The 24,939-nt window shown below is 42.3% G+C and overlaps 2 protein-coding genes and 1 non-coding gene across 6 annotated transcripts in view; 1 reads left to right on the top strand and 2 right to left on the bottom strand.

Moving 5' to 3' along the window:
- EIF2AK4 (eukaryotic translation initiation factor 2 alpha kinase 4) overlaps positions 1-1,845 on the bottom strand; it is a 97,382-nt gene extending 95,537 nt beyond the window's left edge. For all 4 annotated transcript variants that reach the window (XM_029950209.1, XM_029950210.1, XM_029950212.1 and 1 more), the window contains exon 1: positions 1,635-1,845. In XM_029950209.1, the coding sequence (XP_029806069.1) occupies positions 1,635-1,778 (144 nt within the window). In that variant the 5' untranslated portion in view covers positions 1,779-1,845. The remainder of the gene's footprint in view (positions 1-1,634) is intronic.
- Positions 1,846-9,117: 7,272 nt separating this feature from the next.
- LOC115303094 lies at positions 9,118-9,221 on the bottom strand. The gene has a single exon (XR_003913811.1). It is a non-coding gene; the product is annotated as a U6 spliceosomal RNA (small nuclear RNA).
- A 7,794-nt stretch (positions 9,222-17,015) lies between these two features.
- The window catches only part of GPR176 (G protein-coupled receptor 176), a 121,792-nt gene continuing 113,868 nt past the window's right edge, over positions 17,016-24,939 (top strand). Inside the window, exon 1 of the mRNA XM_029952529.1 lies at positions 17,016-18,083. Coding sequence (XP_029808389.1) covers positions 17,912-18,083 — 172 coding nt within the window. The 5' untranslated portion in view covers positions 17,016-17,911. The remainder of the gene's footprint in view (positions 18,084-24,939) is intronic.

Below are 24,939 nucleotides of genomic sequence, written 5' to 3'. Positions count from 1 at the left end.
AGCCTTTTACTGTTTGTGTTTGCTTTTGTGAGTCTCCTATCTTGTTACAAAGACTACCATCTGTAAATTCTGGGATAACCGATATCCCCACGAACAGCAGCTCTTTTTTCCTTTCGTTTTTCTGCAGCCTTAAAACTTGGTAACTAAGCATGTATAAAGCAAATAAAGTAGCTCTGAAAGGAAGTCTTACCAGCTTTGCCTGGAGTCCAGGGGGTACACTCTGTAACTCCCATTTTGGCTGTTTAATGAGCCTACTTCCTGTTTCTCAATGTTTAGAAAGACAGGTTACCAGATCGCCAGCAAGTTATTATTTTAGTGTAAGGTGTATAAGGGGGATATTTACATTTTTACTACTTCAGTTTAAAAATAAAAACTCTAGAAATTAAGCACTAGAAAAGTAAGGTCCCTACAGTGCCTGGGTGGCTCAGTTGATTGAGCATCTGACTTTGGCTCAGGTCATGAGCTCAGAGTTCCTGAGTTCCAGCCCCACATCAGGCTTGCAGAGCCAGCTCGGGATCCTCCATCTCCCTTCATTTGCCCCTCTTCCATTCACACCCATGCCTGAGGGGCTCTCTCTTTCTCTCCCAAAACTAAACACTTAAAAAAGAAAAAGGAAAAGGAAGCTCCCTGAGGACAGACGGTTTAATCTGTTTTGCCCTGGGTTGTTTTCCTGATGACTGGAATACTAAATATTTAATGAAGGAAGAAGCCCTTTGAGAGAGAGAGAGAGAGAGAGAGAGAGAGAGAGAGAGAGAGAGAGAGAGAGGGAGGGAGAGGGAGGTTTGGCTCTGAAGGCTGCACAAAAGACCGTGTTTGAGGAAATCCTGGATGTGTCCATCAGACAGATGTGAAGTGCAAGAATTACAGGCAGATGAAGGAAGGTCCTACTTGTTAAACGACAATATTCAGAGATAATTCTCCAAAAATAGGGGAAACATCAGTGACAACAGCTTATAAGCCTTTACTCAGGGCAGAAAGGGAAATAATATATTTTAAACCAAATGTCATTGAAAATGTCTAAACTCAGAGCACTCCTTCTGCTCTCGCCTCACCGAAAGGATGAATATATTCTATATACTCTCTGCTAAGTGCCTTCAAGGAAGTTCCTCCACCTCCGAAACAGGGAGGACCCCTGGGAGTACAGTGTGGGTTGAATTCGGTTTATAGTTTTGAACGCAAGGGAGGGTGAGGCTTAAAGGGAATTCTGATTAGGGGGTTCAGTAAGCGTTTCCAGAACAAAGTTGCAATCATCTCTATGATACACTATTGTATCAAATTCAAGAGCTTTCAGGGGCAAAAAAAGGACACGGCTATAAGGAGACAGAAATGTTACGGGGTGGAAATGTCAGTAAAAATGAGAAGCAATGTCAGGTAAGGGAGAAGAGTCGATCTGGAGACAAGGCTGTGAAAGAATTCGGCCCAGGTGGGGATTCCGGAGACCCGCCGAGCAGCTGCGGGTGCAAGGACAAAACGTAAGCGTGGGTGGGAATCGGGAGAGACTAAACGACTTAAGAATCCCAAAAAGGGCCTGTGGCTCGGTTCGGAAAGGCCGGGCCTGGCCTGGCCGGGGGAAGTCACGGAGGAAAAGCTGGGCCGCAACACGCCAGCACCGCCCGGACCAGCCACGTTCCTACCGATTTGCACGCGTCCGGCCGCAGGTCCTGGAAGTCGGCGCCGTAGATGGCCTCCAGAGCCTGCAGCTCGTGCTCCTGCCGCTGCGGGTAGGTCTCCGGCGGCTCGTCCCGACCGCGCCCGGAGCCCCCACGGCCCCCAGCCATGGCGACGCGGAGGCGCAGGCCGGGCTGCCGGGCGGTGGCGGTGGTGGGCCCGGGGCAGCCTCCTGGGCTGGGCTGGGCTGAGCTTTCCAGACTGGCCCGTGGGCGGGGCCCCGCCGGGGGCGGGTCCATGGGCGGGATTGTGTGGGGCGGGCCCGGGGGCGGGGCGAAGCGCCCCGAATTGCCTCCCGCGGCGGGCGGAGCTCGAGCGAACCAACAAGGGAATGTGCACAGGAAACGTTCTGGCTTTGCCCGGGTGTTTCGGGAGAACTAGAGCAAAGAAATCTGCAGGAACTTGAGAAATTAAATCAGTGAAAATGAAATGATAAGGCCAAATGTTTTCACGAAATAAGTCTCTTTAACAGAAATGCCTAGGACTTCTTTACCCTAGCACAGGTAGTGAGAAGAAACTCAAAGGTCAGACTGTGACGGGTTTTCAAGTTACTTCGGGTCTAACCTTAATCCTTTCCAGGAGACTCCTAGGAGTAAAGATCGTGTGACCTCTACTCTCCGTCCCCCAGCTTCGTGCCCCCAAACTCATCCCCTTAACGATAGATTCAACATCCCATGCACGCCCTCTGTCCCTACATTCTCATCTTTAAGAATCTCCAGTACCACCTTGCAATTTCAATTGAAAAGTTCCTTTCCTTCTGGCATCTTCATGAACTACAATCCCATGAGGAGAATTATGTCCTATGGACAGTTTACTTAATGTGAATTTAGGAGGTCTTTCTGTTATATATTGCCTCCAGTCATTTTTTTTTAATTTTTAATGTTTTATTTATTTTTGATACAGAGAGACAGAGCATGAGAGGGGGAGGGGCAGAAAGAGAAGGAGACTCAGAACCAGAAGCAGGCTCCAGGCTGAGCTAGCTGTCAGCACAGAGCCCGACGCGGGGCTCCAACCCACTAACCTGAGATCTGACCTGAGCCGAAGTTGGAGGCTTAACCGACTGAGCCACCCAGGCGCCCCGCCTCCAGTCATTTTTTTTTTCAAAATTATAAAATAAACTATCTACCAAGATATTGTCATTGCATTTCATTTTCATTTGCCTACTAATGCTGCATGTCAATTAAGAATAACCATATTAGGGGCGTCTGGGTGGCTCAGTTGGTTGAGCTATGGACTCAGGTCATAATTTCAAGGTTCCTGGGTTCCAGCCCCACATCTGCCTCTGCGCAGGCACCTCAGAGCCTGAAGCTTGCTTCGGATTTTTGTCTCCTTCTCTCTGTGCCTCTCCCCAGCTCATGCTTTCCCTCCCTCTCTCTCTCTCTCTCTCTCTCTCTCTCTCTCTCTCTCTCAAAAACAAATACACATTTAAAATTTTTTTTACTCCTGGTTTTCTTTGTAAATACTGACCTAGTTGGTTTGGTCTCCCATCCAAGTACTAACCAGGCCCAACCCTGCTTAGCTTCCAAGACCAGATGAGATTGGTGCATTCAGGATGGTATGGAAATAAACTGACTTGGTTGGTTTGGAAGCCCTAAAAAGTTTTTTTTTTTTTTAAAGAATAATCATATTACTGGGGCACCTGGGTGGCTCAGTTGGTTAAGTCTCAGACTTTGGCTCAGGTCAGGATCTCAGGGTTCCTCGATTCAAGCCCCTCATCAGGCTCTGTGCTGACAGCTCAGAGCCTGGAGCCTGTTTCAGATTCTTTATCTCCCTCTCTCTCTCTCTCTCTCTGCCCCTACCCAGCTCATGCTCTGCCTCTGTCTCTGTCTCTCTCTCAAAGATGAATAAACATTTTAAAAAAAGAATAATCATATTACCTCAAGTTAAGCTTCAGGTTTCAGTGACACTTCCTTTATGTACCTTTTCTACCCTTACACTGTTTGCTAAATAATGATTCCTTAAGTATCTTGCTGTCATTTATTCACTCAGTTTTGGCCCAGATAACACCCATATCTGGCTCAGATAATGTGATAACACAAATGCACTCCTTTGACCCAAGTCCTCTTCAAACCGTCTTCTCCTTCCTGCCCTCAGGATTGTTTTTCTCTTCTCTTCTCTTCTCTTTTCTTTTCTTCCCCACCCCCCCCTCCCTGTCCCATTACTGTCTATCTAGGTAAAGGGTGCCGCCCTGCCCATATTGGGCCAAGCCAACAAAGTGGGATTCTGTGTTCCTTTTCTCTCTTTCACATCTAGGTAGTCTGTTTCTTCCATCTATCCACTCCATTCCCTCCCATTACCACTAACTTAATTCAAGCCACTATCATCTCTTCCTTGAAGGACTTCAGCAGTTCAAAAAACAGTCACTGTTTTCATTCTTGCCCTACTTGAAGCCATTTTTTCCTATTGTAGCCAGAGTAATGTTTCTAAATCACAAATATGATATCACTACAATCTTTAAAATCCTTCAATTTCTCCACTGGTGTTTATTTAAAAACTCTGTAATTGTGGAAAATTTGAAACATTTATCAAAGTAGAAGAAATATTATATTAAGCCCTCCTGTACTCATCACCAGGCTTTAACAATTATACTTATCTTGCCAGTCTTATTTCATCTTTCACCTTCCATTCCACCTCCCAAAGAAGCGAATCTCAAAGAAAAGCTCAAACATCATTTTTTTCTATAAATACTTAGATATGTATCTCTAATATGCAAAGACATTTTACAAACATAATACCATCCTTACAGCTTAAAAATGTAACAGTTGTTTAACATCATTTAAGACCCATCTATGTTCAATATTCTGTTTGTCTAAAATTAGAATCTGTACTGGATGATAGACCTGTAAATGACACAATCAAAACAATCAGCAAAACTTAAGGGGGGTGGTGTTTATAGATTAGATGGCAGGGGTATATTAGTATTCATTTCCTGACATTAGTTGTTCCCTGGTCACTTGGAAAAATGTCCTTGTTAATAGGAAATTTCCACTGCAGCCTTAATGGGTAATAGGAATATGCAGTTAGCTCTCAAGTGATTCAGAAAATAGAGGGAGAGATGATGATAAGTAACATGTGGAATATGGGCTATTGGGGAAGTTAGTTAAAGGATATATGAAAGTTTCCATGGATGATTCTTGTAACTTTTATGTAAGATTGAAGATATTTCAAAGTTGAAATTTCACAATAAAATGACGAACTGTTTTCCAAAGTGGTTATACTATTTTATATTCCCATCAGTTTATGAGAGTTCTAGGTATTCTACATCCTTGCTAGTAATTGGTATTGTCAGTCTTTTATATTTTAAACATTGTAATAAGTGTGTACTAATAGTTCCCTGGGTCTTAATTTACATTTTTCTAATGACTAATGATGTTGAGCATCTTTCCCTGTGCTTATTTGGCATTCATATATTTTTAATCTGTTCAAATCTTCTGCTCTGCTCGTATTGTTTGTTTGTTCGTTTAAATTTACTTATTTGGGGGCGTCTGGGTGGCTCAGTCGAGTAAGCCTCCAATTTCGGCTCAGGTCAGATCTCAGGTTCGTGGGTTCGAGCCCCGCGTCAGGCTCTGTGCTAACAGCTAGCTCAGAACCTGGAGCCTGTTTCCGGTTCTGTGTCTCCTTCTCTCTCTGCAACCTCCCCCTCTCATGCTCTGTCTCTCTCTGTATCAAAAATAAATAAAACATTAAAAAAATTTTTTTTAATAAATAAAATAAATTTACTTATTTGAAGTAGACTCCATGCCCAACAAGGAACCTAATATGTGGCTTGAACTCAGGACTCTGAGCTCAAGACCCGAGCTGAGATCAAGAGTTAGATGTGTAACCTTACTAAGCTAGCCAGGTGTCCATCTTCTGCTGTTTAAAAATTGAGGTATTTGTTTTCTTATCATTTTGTTTTAAGAATCCCTTATACATTCTCAAAGTAAGTTTTTTATCAGATGTATGATTTACAAAGCTTTCCCCCCAGTCTGTGGCTTCCCTTTTCATTCTCATAACAGTGTTTTACAAAAAGGATGGTACTTTTACTTTTTTGCCTCCCACGTCCCTCCCTCATATAGTTCTTACTTTTGAGGAAGTTCAAATTTATCAATTTTTTCTTCTATGAATCATGTTTTATTGTGATAGCCAAGAAATTTTTGCCTAACCCAAGATTACAAAGATTTTTCCCTATGTTTTCTCCAAATGTCCTATAGATTTAGATTTTACAGTTAGGTCCGATCATGCAGTTTTAGTTAAAAAATTTAACTAAATTATAACTAAAATACCTACTATGTGACACAGCTATTCCACTCTTAGGTTTTTAACCCAGAGAAATGAAAGCATGTGTATATGAATGTCATGACACCTTAATCCCCACACTGGAAACAATCCAAAATGCTTATCAACAGCATTTGAAAATAAATTGAGATACATCAATACAATGGGATACTATCCAGCAATAAAAAGGAATACTATCTAGGTAGTAATAAAATAAATGAATCTCAAAGTAATTGTGCTGCGTAAATAAATGCCAGACATACATACACTATGTTCCATTCATATAAAATCCTAAAGAATACAAATTTAGTAACAGAAGATAAGTGATTGGCTGGGATAGGGAGGCTAGGGATAAGCCAGAGGGAGGGATTCCAGAAGGACAGGAAGAAACTCTTGGGGCTCATGAATATGGACATTATTTTGAACGCGGTGAGGGTACACTGTCTTCGACTGCCCACATACTAAAACTGGAATGATCGTGGTGATGTTTTCACAGATGGATGCATATATCATTATCAAACAGTACAATTTGAGTATATTCCATTTATTATATGTCAATTATACTTTAATAAACTCTTCAAAGAAAAAGGTCATTGTTTTGCTTTGTTTAACAGTGTTTTTGTGGGTTTTTGTTTTGTTTATTTTCCAAATCAAGATCCAAATAAAGTCCACACGTTGAATTTGGTTGCTTTTTGTCATTTAGTTAGCTCAGCAGGCTTGAGATATACAAACTCTGTACCTTGCGGAGGAAAGACCTCTGGCAGATAACTTCTGAGTCCTTGGAGCATCCAGCCTGATAAGAGTATCATTGTGTGAGTGGGGTTTACAAAGAACTTTTCAGAATACCCCAAGATTTTCTTATTCTCTAGACCGTCTCTAAATCCTTAGATCAATTTAAGAAACAGTCTCTACTCCCCCATATATTCCCTGCTTCCCTCTCCTGATCTTACCTTTTTCCCTTAGCTTCCTAAGGAAAAGCTCCCAGATTGGCTGTTGTACCCCAAATCTTAAAAGCCACAATCCCTTTTCCCTTCATTCCTTAAGGTTATTTTCACTGGATGGGGAATTCTGTGTCAATAGTTCTTTTCTTTCAGCGCTTGAAACCTGTTTTGCAACTTCCTTCTGGCCCATGTGGTTTCACTGAGAAATCTGCTGCCATCCGCATAGTTTTTACCCTACAGGTAACATGGTATTTCTCTTTGGCTACTTTCCAGGTTCTTTTTTTCTTTCTTTTCTTCTTCTTCTTCTTCTTCTTCTTCTTCTTCTTCTTCTTCTTCTTCTTCTTCTTCTTCTTCTTCTTCCTCTTCCTCTTCCTCTTCCTCTTCCTCTTCCTCTTCTTCTTCTTCTTCTTTTCTTCTTCTTCTTCTTCTTCTTCTTCACCTTCTCCTCCTTCTCCTTCTCCTTCTCCTTCTTCTCCTTCTCCTTCTTCTCCTTCTCCTCTTCCTCCTCCTTCTCCTTTTTTTTTTTTGTCCCAGGGTCCAAAGTTTGACTATGATGTATCTTGGTGTGGATTTTAGCCACACCAAGCATCTCAAATCTCTAGATTTTTTCCAAATAGAGGAATTTTTCATCCATTACTTCTTTGAATACTTCTCCTGCCCTGCCTTCTTTTTCCTCTCCATCTAGGAGGTAAAGGCACTTATTTGTTCTTGCAGCTTGGTTGCCTGGCAGCCAGAAGCAGGAGAGGTAATGTAGCACCTGCTGTTCAAGAAAGTATGAAATAAAAATTACTTAGTGACGTTTGCATTACTTTGTGGGTATTTGTGTACATTTGCACATTTACAGACCTTAATGAATCTTGTCCTTTAAATTCTGGAATAAGGGGGTGGGGGATAGGGGAAGGGTGGTGATGGGCATGGAGGAGGGCACTTGTGGGGGTGAGCACTGGGTGTTATATGGAAACTAACTTGACAATAAACTATATTAACATAGGAAAAAAAATAAATTCTGGAATAAGTATACACTTTTATTTTGACAATAAAATATTATGGAAAAAAATAGTTTATTGTCAAATTGGTTTCCATACAACACCCAGTGCTCTTCCCCATAAGTGCCCTCCTCAAGTAAAATTTTCAAAAGCCACACTGTCCTTTGCTAATTGCACATTAGGTGGTTCTCACATTTTTTGAAATACAAGGCTTGTTCAGAAGTATTTTATTTAAATATACAAAGATTTTTCCCCCTTTCATATTTTTCCTTTAAGTGTAAATAAACAGAAATGGATCTTATATAGTTACCTTTTATTGATTTCCTATTATGTGCCAGATACTGTTAGAGGTTTTCATTACTTCAATATTTTATTGCCTACAAACTAACCTTACAAAATAGACATTTTAAAAAAGTAATCTCTACACCCAACGAGGGGCTCAAACTTACAACCTTGAGATCCAGAGTCACATGCTGTACTGACTGGGCCAGGCATATGTTCCCCCAATAGGCATTTTTATCCTTACTTGGTAGATGAGGAACTAGACTTAGAGAGATCATGTTAACTACCCAGTGTCACACATGGAAATGGTAGAGTAGGCATTCAAACCCAGGTCCAACACACTCCAACGTTCATGCTGTCCCCTTTGTGTCCACTACACTAGAATATTTTTTTTTCCATAATATTTTATTGTCAAATTGTTTTACACTAGAATATTTTATCTTGAGGGAGTTGGTAGGTTTGCCGATGTAAAGAGACAATTTGGTTTCCAGGAATAAAGAATTAGGTTATCACTTGTACTAAGCTTAAGTACTCTCCAAATGACATAAATTTGTTAGAAACCAGGGTGTTTTTGGACATGAAAAAACTCAATTCAAAGATACCCAGAGGTTTTATCAGTCACTAGTTTTATTTTACAAGGATATGGGATATCCTTATTGCCACTACCAATATACACAAGAATTTTTAAGTTTATTTGTTTTCAGAGAGAGAGAGAGAGAGAAAGAAAGAGAAAGAGAGAGAGAGACATAGAGACTGCAGGAAAGGGGCAGAAAGAGAATCCCAGACAGGCTGCATATTTTCATCTCTGAGTCCCATGTGGAGCTCACACTCATGAATTGTGACACTATGATCTGAGCTAAAACCAAGAGTTGGATGCTCAACCAACCGAGCCACCCAGGTGCCCCAGTACACAGAGATTTTTAAAAGTCCTGACTCAGTACTTTCCCATTCTCCAGAAATAAAATAAAGTCTGTGCTTTTTTTTTTAATATGGAACACTTTATGAATTTGTGTGTCATCCTTGTGCCGGGGCCATGCTGATCTTCTCTGTATTTTTCCAATTTTAGTATATGTGCTGAAGTGAGCACAAGTTTGTGCTTTCTTAAATGTGCAGGCCCCAGTTTTCATAATTATATCTGGCAGGGTAGTCTGGGTTATGCTATGATATTGAGCAGCTCTAAAAATCTTGGTTGTTGAGTATAATCAAGGTTTATTTCTTGCTCATACAAAATTTGTTGTGGATCTGGGTGGCTCAACAGGACTTCACTGCCCCTCTTCCAATCCTCTATGGTGATTCAGAAATATAGGCTATTTCTGAGCCCATGTTTTAGCTCTTCCAGTTCAACCCAAGGCCCCTTCCACTACTGCAATGACAGGGCAGCAGAGAGACTTGAGAATCACAAACAGCTTTACACTGCCACAGCCCAGAAAGGATTTGTCACTTTTGCCCACATATCCTTAGTCATAATAGTCAGGTGACCCTGCCCACTTGCAAAGGCAGCTGAGAAAAGTAGCCTTTTGTGTATCTGGAAGAAGAGAATAAGACAGTGTTGAAACCCAATAATAGCTACATAATAAAGTGCATTAGCCATGTCTTCTATAGGCATAGAAATGGCCATGTGGAAATAGGCTTGTTCCAGATGGGTAGCCAGGGCCGTAAGGACCCCTCTTCTCTCTGCTGCGTGGGTTTACCAACTCAAAACACTCCCATTTCTCCAGCTATTCTCTTCTCTTCACCTTTAGTGAGAGGCCACACCAGGCCATGTGAGGATCTGGTATCAGGGATAAGAAGGAGGAGACCCTCAGTGAAGAAAGGAAAGAAGGGAGAAGGGAGGAAAAAATAAAACCCCAGGCTCCTCTTCACTTACTTCCACATCTTGGGCTTTGTAATTGTCCTAAATCCTATTCCATTTCTTCTTCCCCGTACCTAAGTCCCCTCCCGCTGCTTAATAAATGCCCAAGAAAAGTTGGAATCTAGGAATTTTTTGAACATAGATGAATCCTATTGTTTTCAAATTTAAATTCAAGTTAGTTAACATACAGTGTAGTCTTCGTTTCAGGAGTAGGATCCAGTGATTCACCTCTTAATATGACACCCAAGGCTCATCCCCGAAAGTGCCCTCCTTAACTCCCATCACCCATTTAACCCATCCCCCCACCCTCCACCCCACCCCTACATCGACCCTCAGTTTGTTCTCCATATCTAAGTCTTTTATGGTTTGCTTCCTCTTTATTTTTATATTTTTTCCCTTCTGTTGTGTTTCTCAAACTCCACATATAGTGGAATCATATGATACATATATGAATCCTATTATAGTGTGTAAGTATGGAAATTTTGCCTATCACTACACCATAGTTATATAAAAAAACAGAGAAGGAAATGGGTTTTTTAAAATGATCTATTACAGTAGCACCTGGGTGGCTCAGTTGGTTAAGCCTCTGGTTTTGGCTCAGATCATGATCTCACGGCTTGTGGGTTTGAGCCCCGCATCAGCTGTGCTGTCTCCCTCTCTCTCTGACCCTTCCCTCCTTGTGCTGTGTCACTCTGTCTCTCAAAAACAAATTAAAAAAAAACATTAAAAAAAAAAAGATCTATTACCTTCTTTGTTCTAGGCAGACTGCAACTAATTGGATGAGACCCACCCCCAGTAAGGATGGGACTTGATTAGTCTGCAGATTCAAATTTTGTTTTTTGTAATGCTTATTTAGTTTTGAGAGAGAGATAGAGAGAGAGAGATTGAGCATGAGTGGAGGAGGGGGAGAGAGACGGAGACACAGAATCCAAAGCAGGCCCCAGGCTCTGAGCTGTCAGCACAGTCTATTGAGGGGCATGAGCCCATGAACTGGGAGATCATGAGCTGAGCCGAGTCGGATGAGCTATCCAGGTGCCCCAAGATTTAAATATTAACTTCATCCAGAATACCCTGATAGACAAACCCAGCATAGTGTTTGGCCAAATATCTGAGCAACTCAAGTGGTCTAGTCAAGTTGACACATAAAATTAACCATATCTATTTCATGTGGTTACAAGAACGAAAATCCCTAAGCAAATTCCCGTAGATAAATGATTAAGGAAGGTGATTGGAGAAAGCTGGGAGAAACTGTTCTGTTCCACACTTTGGTATTCCTGCATTCCCAGCACAAAGGCATTAACATTTGTTAAATGAGTGGATTACTGGCATAAGAAGAATTACTATCTCTTTTTAAATGCCATGGAGACTGAAGAAGGTAGACCTAAAGACTAAGTAGGACCACCCTGGGAGTCCTTAATCTCTAGAGCCTCTCACTCCCTCTTTTTGTCCCCACTCTTCTGGAGAGCCCTATTATTATGTTTATTATTTCAGTAAGAAAATAGACCCTAAGTGCTAAAGAACTGATTTAAGAAATTTGGAACACAGATGTTTTTAAGTTGGGAGAATGTCTTAGTTATCTTTCATTATGGGAGAGGGATGTTACTTGTAACAGCATTATCTAAGAGCCAGAGGTTGCTTATTTTCTACTCCATTTCCCATTAAGACAGGGAACTGAAAGATCCCATAAAAATGGCTTTTTCTGTTGTTTTTGTTGACTCTACTCCTGCTACGACCTGCACCCTGCCTTACACATGCCTTACTGTCTGTCCTCCTTTTTAATGTTTTATTTAAAAATTAATGTTTATTTATTTTTGAAAGAGAGAAGGAAAGATAGAGCATGACTGGCGGAGGGGCAAAGAGAGAGAGAGACACACACACAATTGGAAGCAGGCTTCAGGCTCCAAGCTGTCAGCACAGAGCTCAATGCGGAGCTCTAACTCACAAACCTCGATATCATGACCTTAGCTGAAGTCCACCCAGGCACTCTACTGTACGTCCTCTTTGGGTTTTTTTTTTTTAACTTTTTTTAAAAATTAATTTTGAGAGAGAGAGAGACAAAGCGTGAATGGGGGAGGAGCAGAGAGAGGGAGGCACAGGATCACAAGATTGTGACCTGAGCCGAAGTTGGACACTTAACAGACTGAGCCCCTGTACGTCCTCTTTGTAAAGGTCAAGGAGTTAGTGATTACTTTGGAGGCTTCCAGCACAATAGACTACATCTAGGAGTGACTCATCAAGGTCATCATGAATGGTTTCCAAGACCACTGACTCCCCACCCCTTGATGCGAAGACCCCTAGCTCCAGGGCCTAAGTGACTACGGAGGACACTTGAGCACTGCTTGTTTTGACCAGTGTCTGGGTGACTGAGAGGACACTTACAGCGGACCACCACCGTTAATTAACCACCACAACAAAACAGACCCCAAGAATGACAGGACTCTTTCCTTTCTGAGTCTCTCAGATGCTCTGTGTCTTCTCTCTCTGTATGTATCTTCAATAAACACTACTCTCACTTCCGCTTGGCTAGTGTTTTGGCTGGTCCTGCAGAACCCCCTCTGGGTCCTCACACTCAGCTAGCCTGCATCACCATATGTGACTTTACTATGTGGGTTCCAGAAATTTTACTGTAGTTCCAGAAATGTTTGGATAAAAATTAGCTAGCACATAAATGTAGGCTGCTGGTCCTACCACCTGCATTTAGCCATGGCTGTGTACCTGATTGTTGTCTGGTATTAAATTGACCAGCTCATATCTGTGTAACACTTGTACATGGTAAGTAATTGGAGCAGACTCCAATTAATTTGTTTTTCCTTTGTTTTTTTTTTTATTTTTTTTAATGTTTTTATTTATTTTTTGATACAGAGAGAGACAGAGTATGAGAGGGGGAGGGGCAGAGAGAGAGAAGGAGACACAGAACTGGAAGAAAGGCTCCAGGCTCTGAGCTAGCTGTCAGCACAGAGCCTGATGTGGGGCTCGAACCTACGAACGTGAGATCTGACCTGAGCCGAAGTTGGAGGCTTAACCGACTGAGCCACCCAGGTGCCCCTCTGTTTTTTTTTTACCTTTTCAGGTTTAATTCCAGAAAAAAAACATATTGAAAATGAGACCTTTTGAATGATTTTTTTGGGATAAAATTTTCCTTAAATGGCTATTATACCTCTCATTCCACATGCTCTTCTTATAATATAACTGTTACTTCTCCTATTAAGATGTATAGTCACATTCTCTCCCCTTAAATGCGTATTTTTTTTTACTGCTTCTACAAATAGAATACAGCGGAAATGGTGTCACGTGACTTCTGAGATTAGACCATGGAAGCCAATGCATCTTCTGCATTTGAAAGAGGACTTCCAACTAGCTCCATTTTGATCTCCATCTCTCTAATTAAGTTATTTCTAACTTATTTCTTAACACAGGCAAAAGACCTTATAGGCAAAGCATCCCCTGAAGCTACTCCCTCGAGTAACAAGGACTGCCCTGAGCCAGCAAGCCCTGCCCAGGATAGACTTTAAGATCATGATGGACCTGTCGCTGCCCACCTGCACATACCAACTGACCTCTGTCCCACAATTTCCTTATATAAACCTGAAAGCATTTTCAGCGCTTTGGAGTCAGTCTTTGAAAAGCTAGTCTGCTGTCCTCCTGGTATTGGCCTCACTGAAATAAATTCCTTTCTTGTCTCACCACCACTCATGTCTCTGCCTATGGATTTGGGAGTAGCTAGTGTCCAAACCTGGTCTGTTTGGGACCCCATAGCTACTCTTGTACCCCTGTGCCCTAGCTACACCTTGTCCTCTTGGAACTTTCTCTTGGGGTGCTCACTTTTGGAACCTAGCTCCCAGGCAGTGAGGAAGCCAAGCACCCACATGGAGGGGCCGTGTAAAGGCAATCCAGCTTGCGGTCCCAGCTGAAGTCCCAAGAACTAGCATCAACTGCCAGATGTGTGAAGGAACACAGATTCCAGACCCTGGCCTCGATTTTGAGCTGCCCCAGCTGATGCCATGTGGTGCAGACAAGCTGTTCCACTGAACCTTGCCCTAATTGCCCATCTGTGAGCAAAATAAAGGATAGCTTTGTTTAGGCTACTAAGTTTGCAATGACCAGACAAGTGTAAGTAACACTACTATAGACACAACGTCTATTTAAATCATACTCAGTCTCTTCTACCAATCTCAAATTCTCCTGTTCTTGGTGAAAAGTTCACAAAGCACACAGCCCTAAGAATCATGCTACTCTATTCCTGTCCATGGTTTTATATTTTCAGAATGCAACCCATCCCCAAGTCTGGGAATCACGGTGACCTCAGCTGATCAGGACCTTTTTTTTTTTTTTAATTTTATTTTAAAGTAAGTAATCTCTTCACCCAACATGGGGCTCAAACTTAAACCCTGAGATCGAGTCACATGCTCTGCTGACTGAGCCAGCCAGGTGCCCCAAGGTAATTCTTGATTCAACTAACCCTATACCCTAACACTGTCTTCAGCTAGATCCCAAGACCTCCTGACCTTTATTGCTCACCTGCTTGTACCTACCAATCTTTGTCCTACAGTCTTCCTTAAGCTCTTCTTCTCAAGTTATCTCTTAACTCAGGCAAAACACCCAAAAGGCATAGCATCCTGGGAAGGAAACCAAAACTACCCATCAAGCAATAGTGACTGCCCTGACAAAGAGCTGGCCTAGACCACCAAGACCAGCCTGAGCTTAATCCCTGATTTATGCCTGTGCGAATAGACCATGGAGTGACCCATGGAACGATCAACAGTTACCTTTACCTCATTATAATACTAAAATCTCCACTGAAGGAGGAGCACGAGCCTTATTTATGTCACATACAATGTATGCATAGGCATGTTTTATTAAGGCACACCGAGACCTTACGCCTGCCTCTATATGATAATAAGACTCCCCTTTTTAAATATTCCTCCTAACCCTCGATAAAAGGAACGTATCCTTTCTCTCTGAGAGTCAGGCTTTGGAAGTTATTCCCCCTTGACCTTATTTGCTACAAATTAAGTTTCCTTTGTGTGACAACTCACCTGGTGTAGATTCTATATGTGATTCACCGCAAACTCAACTCAGATTAGTTTGGTTATAATACCAATCTAGGACCTGTAGAGGATTTACTGGTATCTTTTCAGAATTAAAAAAAAAATGTGAAATTTCTTGCTTTACTACTCTTTACATCTACAGAACTGACTCCTACATCTTTATCCCAACTCTTCCTAGCAGTTTTGAATAGGGAGTTGATGAGGGAGAGTGGGGTAAACTGCCTGCAAAGTGCAGGCTAGCAGCATGCCTTCCCCCCAGGTGGGATATGTGTGATATTCCCTGGACACTCACAGCTACTTAAAAACAAGAAAGGACAAAAAACAAACGGTTAAACTGATAAGAGTCTCCACCAGTTTACCAGAAAAGGCAATCCCACCAATGGCCTAAAATCCAGTAACTCGCTACTGTCTTAATGTTAATACTTTGCTAGAGGAAAAATAACCTTAGCCTGACAATCTATAAGTCCAGTAAGTCTTCAGCATGTGAAAGACCCTTTGGAAACTCCCTCTTGACTTGATTTCCTCAGGCTCTATAAAAAAAATGGTCACCCCTCCAATCCCCACACTTGCAGTGCAGCTCTTTCTGCCCAAGGGCCCTGTTCCCAAGCTTTAATGCAATCACCATCTTCAAGAATTTTTTTTGGTTGTTGGCTCTGGACCTCAGAAACTCCTCCATCATCCCAAAACTTCATCAGTGGCAGGTAGAGGTATTTTTATATCTGCTACTAAACAACTCATTTACACACATTCTTCAGCAACCCTCCCTGACGGAATGTGCTGGACGTTGTCAAACGACCACTACATTGTATTAACTAATGATTCTAGTGCAAGCAGTAAGCGGTTTCATCTTAAAAATCTGTACTCTCAGGACTAATTTTAACTACTGGAAATGACTTTTAGGAATACAAGTGGTCAGTCAGTTGGCCTCTTCTTTTTTTATGCACTCCAAAATGTTTATAAGTAACTGCTTATATAGAGGATTACTATGGGTAGGTAGTGTGAGAACCCAAAGATGTACAAGACATTTTCTCTTTTAAGACTTCATTTCTTGTACAGTAAAAGTGGAGTAATCATACTGTAGCAGGATCAGCCTTGAGACAACCAAGAAACTCATTTTTTTTCTTAAAGTAATCTCTACCCCCAACATAGCCTTGGAACACACAACCCGGAGATAGGAGTTGCATGTTCTATGGACTGAGCCAGCCAGGCACCCTTCCAAATTCTGTAATTTTAATCATTTCTTAAGCGTTAGTATTCTGGGACCCAAGGCTATTAGTCAATATGCTAAAACCCTCTACCAAGTCCTTCACTAATTAAAACAAAAAGTTCCTAAAAGGTCAAAACAAGGAAATCTTTATTTGTCTTTTCCTGTCTCGTTTTTCCTTTTCTCCAGATCCTTCCCCTGGATGCGGTACACGCTCCTTTTACTACTCAGCTTCTCTCACTTTTACCGTTTCTCCTCCACTTGGCTACCCCAGCTTCCCAACTTCTTGCATTAGCTCCCAGGAAGTTGCTTTCTGCCCAAGTATTCATTCCCGGGAAAGCACCAGACTTGGGCTGGCTGCACCGTAAATCTTTTAAAAATGAGACGCAGTAAAGAGGTCCAGGAAACCGTGCACCGTTTCTCAAATTCCATCTTTCACCTTCAGCTACAGCCCAGGCCTCACGGAAGGGCCGAAGGCTGGGCTCCTTGCCCAGGTGCCAGCGTAGTATAATTATGGGCCTCTCAAGCAACCCTTGCTGACGCGATAGGGAGCAGTAACCACAGGAGTAAACAAAGCGAAGCCTGGAAGCGCCTTGAACGCGTCCACCGCAGCCAAGGAGGAGCCTCTGCACTGCCTACGCTCCGGCCGTGGCAATCCCTCTTGGAATGGCCAAAATGGCGCCATCCTCGCGGCCCCCTCCCGCGTCGGGGGGGCGGAGCCCACGAGTCACGTGACCCCCTCCCCGCCCGGGCCGCGCGCCCTCTCCTGCCCCCGGCTCGCGCTAGCAGTCGGGGTGTCGCGCAGACGGTTCTCTGACTTTAAGGGGTCGTCCTCCCTTGTTCCAGTGCATCCGCGAGCGTCCCTCCCGGTAGCAAAGGCGGGAGCAGGGCCACGAAGGGGTCTCTGGGTCGTGCAGAGGCAAAGGGGCTGTAAGAGGGGGTCCCTGCCGCTGGCACCGAGGCGGGAGGTCGGAGCCCCGGACGAGGGGCTGGGCCAGAGGAGACCTCGCGGGCGTCCTGGGGGACGACCGGCTGCGGAGGGCTAGGCTGTGGCTTGAAGATATTCCGCCCAGACCCTGCGTGCCGTCGGGGACTCGGGGGTCCGCTTGGACTCCAGTCATTTGGCTTGGGTATTTTGCAGCTTTCCCACCGCCATCCAGCCCCTCGAAGCCAGCGGGATTGAAAAACGGCTTCAGCCAAATGTTCTCTTCCTTCTGAGAGAGGGGCCAAGCGGGTCAGCGGCGGGGACTCGAGAGGGATGGCCCGGCCCTTGGGGCGTGGAAGAAGTTGAAGGGGGCGGTGGGAGAGGGGAGCGCCCTCCTTGACTCTCAGATGCCTCCTGTGTTTCCTTCTCTGCTGAGTGAGCTTGTAGGCGCTCACTACCCCGGGGGAGAGACGGTCGTGGCTCCGTCTCAGACCAAGCCACCTCTATGTGGCTGCTGACGGGGACCCAGGAGGGAACCGGCTTGGGGCGCGGTCTCGACCTCCTCCCTCCCCGCCTCCCAGGCGCCGGTCCCGGCGATGTGGAGACGTGAGGGGACCCGCGGCTGCCCCGGGTTCTCCAGGACTTCAGCAGCCGCCCGCGCGTTCCTCCGGGGCGAGAGAGAGCCGGGCGGGGCTCCGTGGTGGGCGGACGGGCGGGCGACGATCAGAGCCGGACCCCCAGCCTCGCTATGGGGCACAACGGCAGCTGGATCTCCCGAAACGCCAGCGAGCAGCGCAACGCGTCCGGAGCCGAGGCTGGGGGCGCCAACCGCAGCGCGCTCGAGGAGTTGGGCGAGGTGCAGCTGTACCGCCAGTTCACCACCGCCGTGCAGGTCGTCATCTTCATAGGCTCGCTGCTCGGTAAGCCGCCCGCAGGGGCGCCTCCAGGGTGGGCTTCCCTGAGCGCACAGGCTCACAGGGGGCACGGGATCGGGGGTCGCCGCGGCCGCGTGGGTTTCGGAGTGCCTGGCAGAATGGAGTGAGCGGGGTTTAAGAACGCCCTGGGAACTGTAGGGAAGTTAGGCGGGGACGATCGAGTCCAGCCCCCAAGCTGGAAGCAGAAGAGTTCTGGCAGGGCTTTATCCCGGCCCGAGGACCCTGCCTGGTGCGGGCGGAGGTCCGCCTCCAACGGCGGCTCTTGCGGAACCCAACGCTGTGCCCATCACGCCGGGTGGGCGCGGTGGCCCGAGCTCTTGTTTACAAATAGGAGCAAAGATTCTGTTTTGTTACTGATGACTGATGTGTTTTGCGCCATCGTGTATTACTTCTATACAAAGTTATTGTGAAAGAGCCGTATTTTGTGAGCGTTTTATGGCTGGTTCCTTTAGAACACCGACCTGCTTGCTGATAAATAATCCTGTGGACTTAAACTCTGTGTTGCCTTCCGGTATATTTTTAGAACCCCCAAACAAACAAATCCTAGTCTATTTCTTTACCTGTGTTTTGTTTGAAGTACAAAATACAGGATAAAAACCTCAAAACACCACTGACAGATTTAGGTATACTTGTTCAGCGAACTGAATGATTGGTTAATAAAAACGTTTGTCTACTAGCATGAGAATTACTTGTACTTCTGGTACTTTTTAAATGATAAATGATAACATTCATTTCTCTTGAGGTTGGTTGAACATGTTGCATCTTACTTGTATGTATGTGACTTCCCGTCAAATGTAAATGTTCTGAAGTGTCATTTAAAAGATGTAAAAAGACATGAGGATGTGTGGTATTATGGCCAACAGCGGTCTTAAAGTTTCAAAGTAAGAATAGACACTTTTTTTGCAGACACCTGTGAATTTCCATGGAAACTCAGATAAGTGACATCGAAAAGACTGTGGAAGAATTTTAAGTTTGGAATTTCCCTTCAAAATTTCTCAAATTGTCATCATCCTGTCCTACTCCATCATATTATCTTCCACGTTTTGTCATAAGGGCATTTTCAGGACTAGACATCAATTTGGCCGTGTGTGTGTGTGTGTGTGTGTGTGTGTGAAGATGTCTTTTTATGAGAATTATAAGTGCACATTAACAAAGCAAAGGTTTGTGTGTACCAGATATTTTCAGTATTCATTTAACAAAAAACAAATAAATACTGAACACCTAATAGGTACTATGCACAATGAATTGTAGAGTATTGGGAGTTCAATTTTAGGGTTGTCACATTTACTTAAAGTGTAGATAATTGGGGAGGCAGTAGAGATGGCTGTATTTTTATTTCTGCAGGGATATATCTCTATATATCTAAACATATCTATCTAAAACATACTTATTCTATCTTTTTATTTTGTTTTGTTTTCCCCATTGGTAACTTTAACCATGAAGGAAGATGGTGCTGGGAGAAATTTTCCCATAGTTTAACTCCAAAATTTTGAGTACTATTGAAATGGAAAACAGCATGTATGTAAAGAGCACAACAAAGTGCACACTTCATAAATGTTAGGTCTGCTTCTAGTTACCTTCTATTTTTGTAAATTACATTGGCTTCAGAAATCCTAGGTAAGTCTGTCCTTATATCAACTGTTTTTTCCCACAGCACTTTTTTTTAAGAGAGTTTTTTTGTTTTGTTTTGTTTTGTTTTTGTTTTTGAGAGAGAGAGAGGGAGAGGCAGAGGAGAAAGGGAGAGAATCTTAAGCAGGCTTCATGCCCAGCGCATAGCCAGACAACCCGGGGATTATGACCTGGGCAGAAATCCAGAATTGATTGCTTACCCTGCTGAGCCACCCACGAGTGCCCTGTGTGCCCTGCCCCTACAGCACTTTAACTGACATGCGAGTATAGTTTTTGTGGATTTATCCCAAGGAGAGACTGATTTTCTCGTTGACCTTTAGTTATGCCTGGCTTGGCCACAGAGGACATGTCTTTCCTCTTCCATGTTACTTGGCCCTCCTAAGAGGGAATTCTCTTTGTTCCTTTTTATTTTCAGAAAAAGCATAAATATGGCTGAATTTATTCCCATCAAAAGTCAGAGAACTTGTGCAAAAGTGAAAGGCAGTTCAGATTCCCCTAAAAGCCTAGCCAAATCATAACATTGCCTTGTGACTTCTTATTTACTGATACTCTTAATTCATTGTTCTCTGGGAATTTGACCTGTGTAAACATACACGTGTAATTGAACCCTCCTGGTAAGGCCAGGGTTTAAGTTGCAAAGCCATATGTACAGTCAGTTGCAGGGCAAGTCACATTGGGAAGCATAGTTTCATAAAGTGCCCTCTCTCAAAATATAGAGTAAAATCACAGATTAGGAATAAAGGATTAAAGGAATAAAGATTAGGAATAAAAGGAAAGAATTTATCATGGAAGAATCTCTAAGACTGAAAAGTAAATGGAGGTTGGAATAGTATCTTGAATAGCATGAGATGTTTGTTTAATCTACTTGTTTCTCTTGTCCCCAAACAGAGACAAATAAGTTTTCCTTTTATTTTTTCCCTTTTTAAAATTTGTTATTTTTTAATTTTTAAAACAGTTTTATTTTTTAAAAATTTATTTATTCTTATTTATTTATGTATTTTTATTTTTTCCCTTTAATCAAATTCAGACTTCCTTCCTAGATTGCCTAAATGATTTTTTTCATTAGAATTTTCAGAGGCCCACTGTTATGTGAAAATTATTCCTTTATACTATTGATGTCTTGCAGTCTTTCTTGGAAACTTTTTTGCCCTGTATGAGGAGAAAACCCAATTTGGAATAATTGTTGTATTCTAGCCATAGGGAACATTAATTGCTTTTTGAAAATGAACTCAAGAATTGTATATGATATTCTTTCAAATAATGTCTTTTTGAGAGTTTGTGTAAACTAGTGTTTCTCAGCCTTCTTTATGCAACATCTTGGGATATTTTCAGATATGCCGTAGATCTTGTAAGAGTCAAATAATTTAGATTCCCCTTTAGTAAATATAAACATACAACACTTTTAGTATTGAACAGGGTAAAAGCAAAGACTCAGATTTGGAATCATCATTTGCAGTTAAGTGTTTTGGATCTAACTCCTCACAGTTGGTCTTTCTTTCCCCTTTTTCCATTCTTGGGATTCACATTCCAAGTGCGTGGAAAGCTCAGCCACTCTTTGATCCTTTCTCTTGACAAAGGTCAATGGCTCTTAATTAGCCTGTTACCTCTAGGCGGAGGCATCTGTGCTGGTCATCTTTGGAGGCAGGAGACTTTTATAAATGAATTTTCTCTTACAGAGAATGAACATTGGACAACAGCCAACAAGCTGCTTTTTTCCTTACCAGTGGTCTATAGTATGAAATTGATGACCCTAAGTAAAGGTCCATCTTGTCGACGGCCTGATTCCTTGAGGTGCTTATTGAAGTATTGATTTCAAAGGAAATGTGGGGAATCATCTTACTGAATTGATTTGACAGATGATCTGGATGAACACCATTTTTACTCATGATTGTTTATAGTCATTTAACAAAACCGAATAGGGCACCAACGATGTTTTATGGAACTGGTCTGACAGAGAAATATACTCTTGTTTTTGATACTGGTTGAAATTAACCAGGTAACGGCTGGCTAGTTCTTAGAGTTCTTAGTACAATGTTTGATAGAAATGTTTTTAATACTAGTGTGTGTTTATAAGTCAAGATTATACAGGATGATTTTTAGTTAACCGTAATTATAGCAGATAATGTAATATCAGCAACCTTATTCTGCCTGCTGTTTTGGTATTTGGTATGCCTGGAAACCCAGTAGACTAAATCAAGAATAAGATGTCTTGGATTGAAGTTTGAATTGGTGAAGTCAGTAGTTATGAGCCTGGGTAGGTGAACTCCTAATGTATTGACTCAGTTCTCTCACACTGTCTTTGATTTCCATGTAATGTATGCGTTCCCACCCATTCTTTTATAATGTAGGCTATTAGGTACAGAAAACCAATCTGACCTCCATCAGAATGAAATACTGTTGGTAACATTATGCTTATCCTTGCTAGGTCTTCAATGTATAGCCTTCCACTTTTTAATTCTTCCTGGAAATTAAATTCTGTGAAAACTGAAAATAGTAGCTTTATTGAGATAAAATTTCTGTACTACACAATTCACCCAATTATAGTATATAATTCAGTGATTTTAAGTCTATTCACAGAGTTAAGCAACCATCACCACTATTGAATTCCAGAACTTTTATCACCCCAAAAAGAAATCATATACCCATTACTAGTTGCTTCCCATTTTCCCTGAATACCCTGAGCCCTAGGCAACCACTAATCTACGTGCTGTGTCGGTGGATTTGTTCTGGACATTTCATATGTATGGAGTCATACTATTGTATGTTCTTTCTTTCACTTAGCATAATGTTTTCAAGGTTCATTTGTGTTGTAGTATATACTTTATTCATTTTCTATTGTTCCATTTTATGGATATATCACCTTTTCTTTATCCATTCATCCATTGATGGACATTTGGGTTATTTTCACTTCTTGGCTACTCTGAACATTTTGTACTTCTTGTGTGGACACAATGTTTTTAATTCTCTTGGGTATATAGCAAAAGTGAAATTTCTGGGTCATATGGTAGCTCTCAGTTTATTCTTTGAGGAATTGCCAGACTGCTTTCCAAAGTGGCTGCATCATCTTACATTCATACTGTCAGTGTATGAAGGTTCTAATTTTTCCACATCTTGCCAACATTTGTTATTTTTGTTTTGATTATAGCCATGTTAGTAGGTATTAAGTGTATCTCATTGTGGTTTTGATTTGCGTTTTGTAATAACTAGTGATGTTGTACATCTTTTCATGATCTTTTTGGCCATTTGCATATCTTCTTTGGGGAAATGTCTGTTAAGATCTTTTGCCCATTTTTTAAAATGTTTTATTTATTTAAGTAATCTCCATACCCAACATGGGGCTTGAACTCACAATTCTGAGCTCAAGAGTCACACCTCTTTTGACAGAGCCAGCCAGGCACTCCTCTTTTGCCCATTTCTAAGTTGGGTTTTTTTGTCTTTTTGTCTTGAGTTGTAAGCATTCTTTATATATTCTGGACACTAGATTCTTGCTGATACATGGTTTGCAAAAGTTTTCTCCTATTCTGTGGCTTGTCTTTTCATTTTATTTTTGGTGTCCTTTGAATAAAAGGTTTTATATTTTGATGAAGTCCAATATATCTAAATTGTTTTTCTTATTTATTTTATTTTGGAGAGAGAGAAAGAGGGAGAAGGAGAGAGGGGCAGAAGGAGAGAGAGAATCCCAAGCAGGCTCTGTGCTTGCCTCCTATTTTATCCAGCACTTCTGGGTCTTCATAGCAGTCTTCCAAGTTCTGCCACGTTGCCAGAATCTGAAGCTGTAGAATAAGAAGAACCCAATAAAAGCAGAAGATAGAGTGATTGCTAGACAGGATTCTAACCAAAAGTTAGGTCATGGTAAAGTGAGGTGGTGGCATCTGGTCAGAGGAGGAATACCTTAGAAGATTAAGGAGAATAAGTTGGTAACTGGAATGAGGGAAGGGGAACTCACGAAAGTTTAGTCTAAAAGACATTAAGAATATGTATATCTGGGGGCGGCTGGGTGGCTCAGTCGGTTAGCCTCTGACTTCGGCTCAGGTCAGATCTCACGTTTGTGGGTTCGAGCCCCACATCGGGCTCTGTGCTAGCTCGGAGCCTGGAGCCTGCTTACGGTTCTGTGTCTCCTTCTCTCTCTGCCCCTCCCCCTCTCATGCTCTGTCTCTCTCTGTATCAAAAATAAATTAAAAAAAAAAAGAATATGTATATCTGTTTATATACTGCCAATACCATTTTGACCTTTGACCATGCTTTACTGCAGTTTCGTATGGTTCAAACTAATAGTTTTTTTAAAGCAAACATTTGTGTTGAAATAAGTTAGGTTTAATAGTAGTATATTTTATTTTTTATTTTTTTAATATAGTTTATGTCAAGTTGGTTTCCATATAATATCCAGTGCTCATCCCAACAATGCCCATCACCCATTTCCCCCTCTCCCTCACCCTCCTCAACTCTCTTCTCAGTATTTAAGAGTCTCTTATGGTTTGCCCTCCCTCCCTTCCCTCCCCCTCTCCCATGGTCTTCTGTTAAGTTTCTCTGGATCCACATATGAGTGAAAACATATGGTATCTGTCTTTCTCTGCCTGACTTATTTCACTTAGCATAATACCCTGGAGTTCCATCCATGTTGAATAGAAGCATATTTTAAAACAATTATTTAGGAAAGAACTACCTGATGACAGAATATTGGACTATTGATGATACACAGATTTGAATTGGGTGTGGAGAAGGGAGCTCCCTGTCTTTTATTTTTTAATTAAAAAAAAATTTTTTTTTTTGAGAGGGAGGGAGATAGAGCACTAGCAGGGGAAGGGCAGAGAGAGAGGGAGACACAGAATCTGAAGCAGGCTCCAGGCTCTGAGCTGACAGCAGCAAGTCCAACATGGGGCTTGTACTCAGGAACCGTGAGATCATGACCTGAGCCAAAGTCATATGCTTAACTGACTGATCTCCTTTTTATTTATTTAAAAAAATTTTTTTAATTTTTTAATGTTTTGTTCATTTTTGATACAGAGAAAAACAGAGCATGAGAGGGGGAGGGGCAGAGAGAGAAAGAGACACAGAACCAGAAGCAGGCTCCAGGCCCCGAGCTAGCTGTCAGCACAGAGCCCTACATGGGGCTCGAACCCACAAACGTGAGATCTGACCTGAGCTGAAGCCGGAGGCTTAACCGACTGAGCCACCCAGGCGCCCCTAAAAATTTTTTTTTAATGTTTTATTT

This window comes from Suricata suricatta, chromosome 9, assembly GCF_006229205.1.
Source record: "Suricata suricatta isolate VVHF042 chromosome 9, meerkat_22Aug2017_6uvM2_HiC, whole genome shotgun sequence".
Lineage (NCBI taxonomy): Eukaryota > Metazoa > Chordata > Mammalia > Carnivora > Herpestidae > Suricata > Suricata suricatta.
The sequence above is the reverse complement of the archived record's forward strand: the minus strand, read 5'-3'. Positions and strand labels throughout refer to the sequence as shown.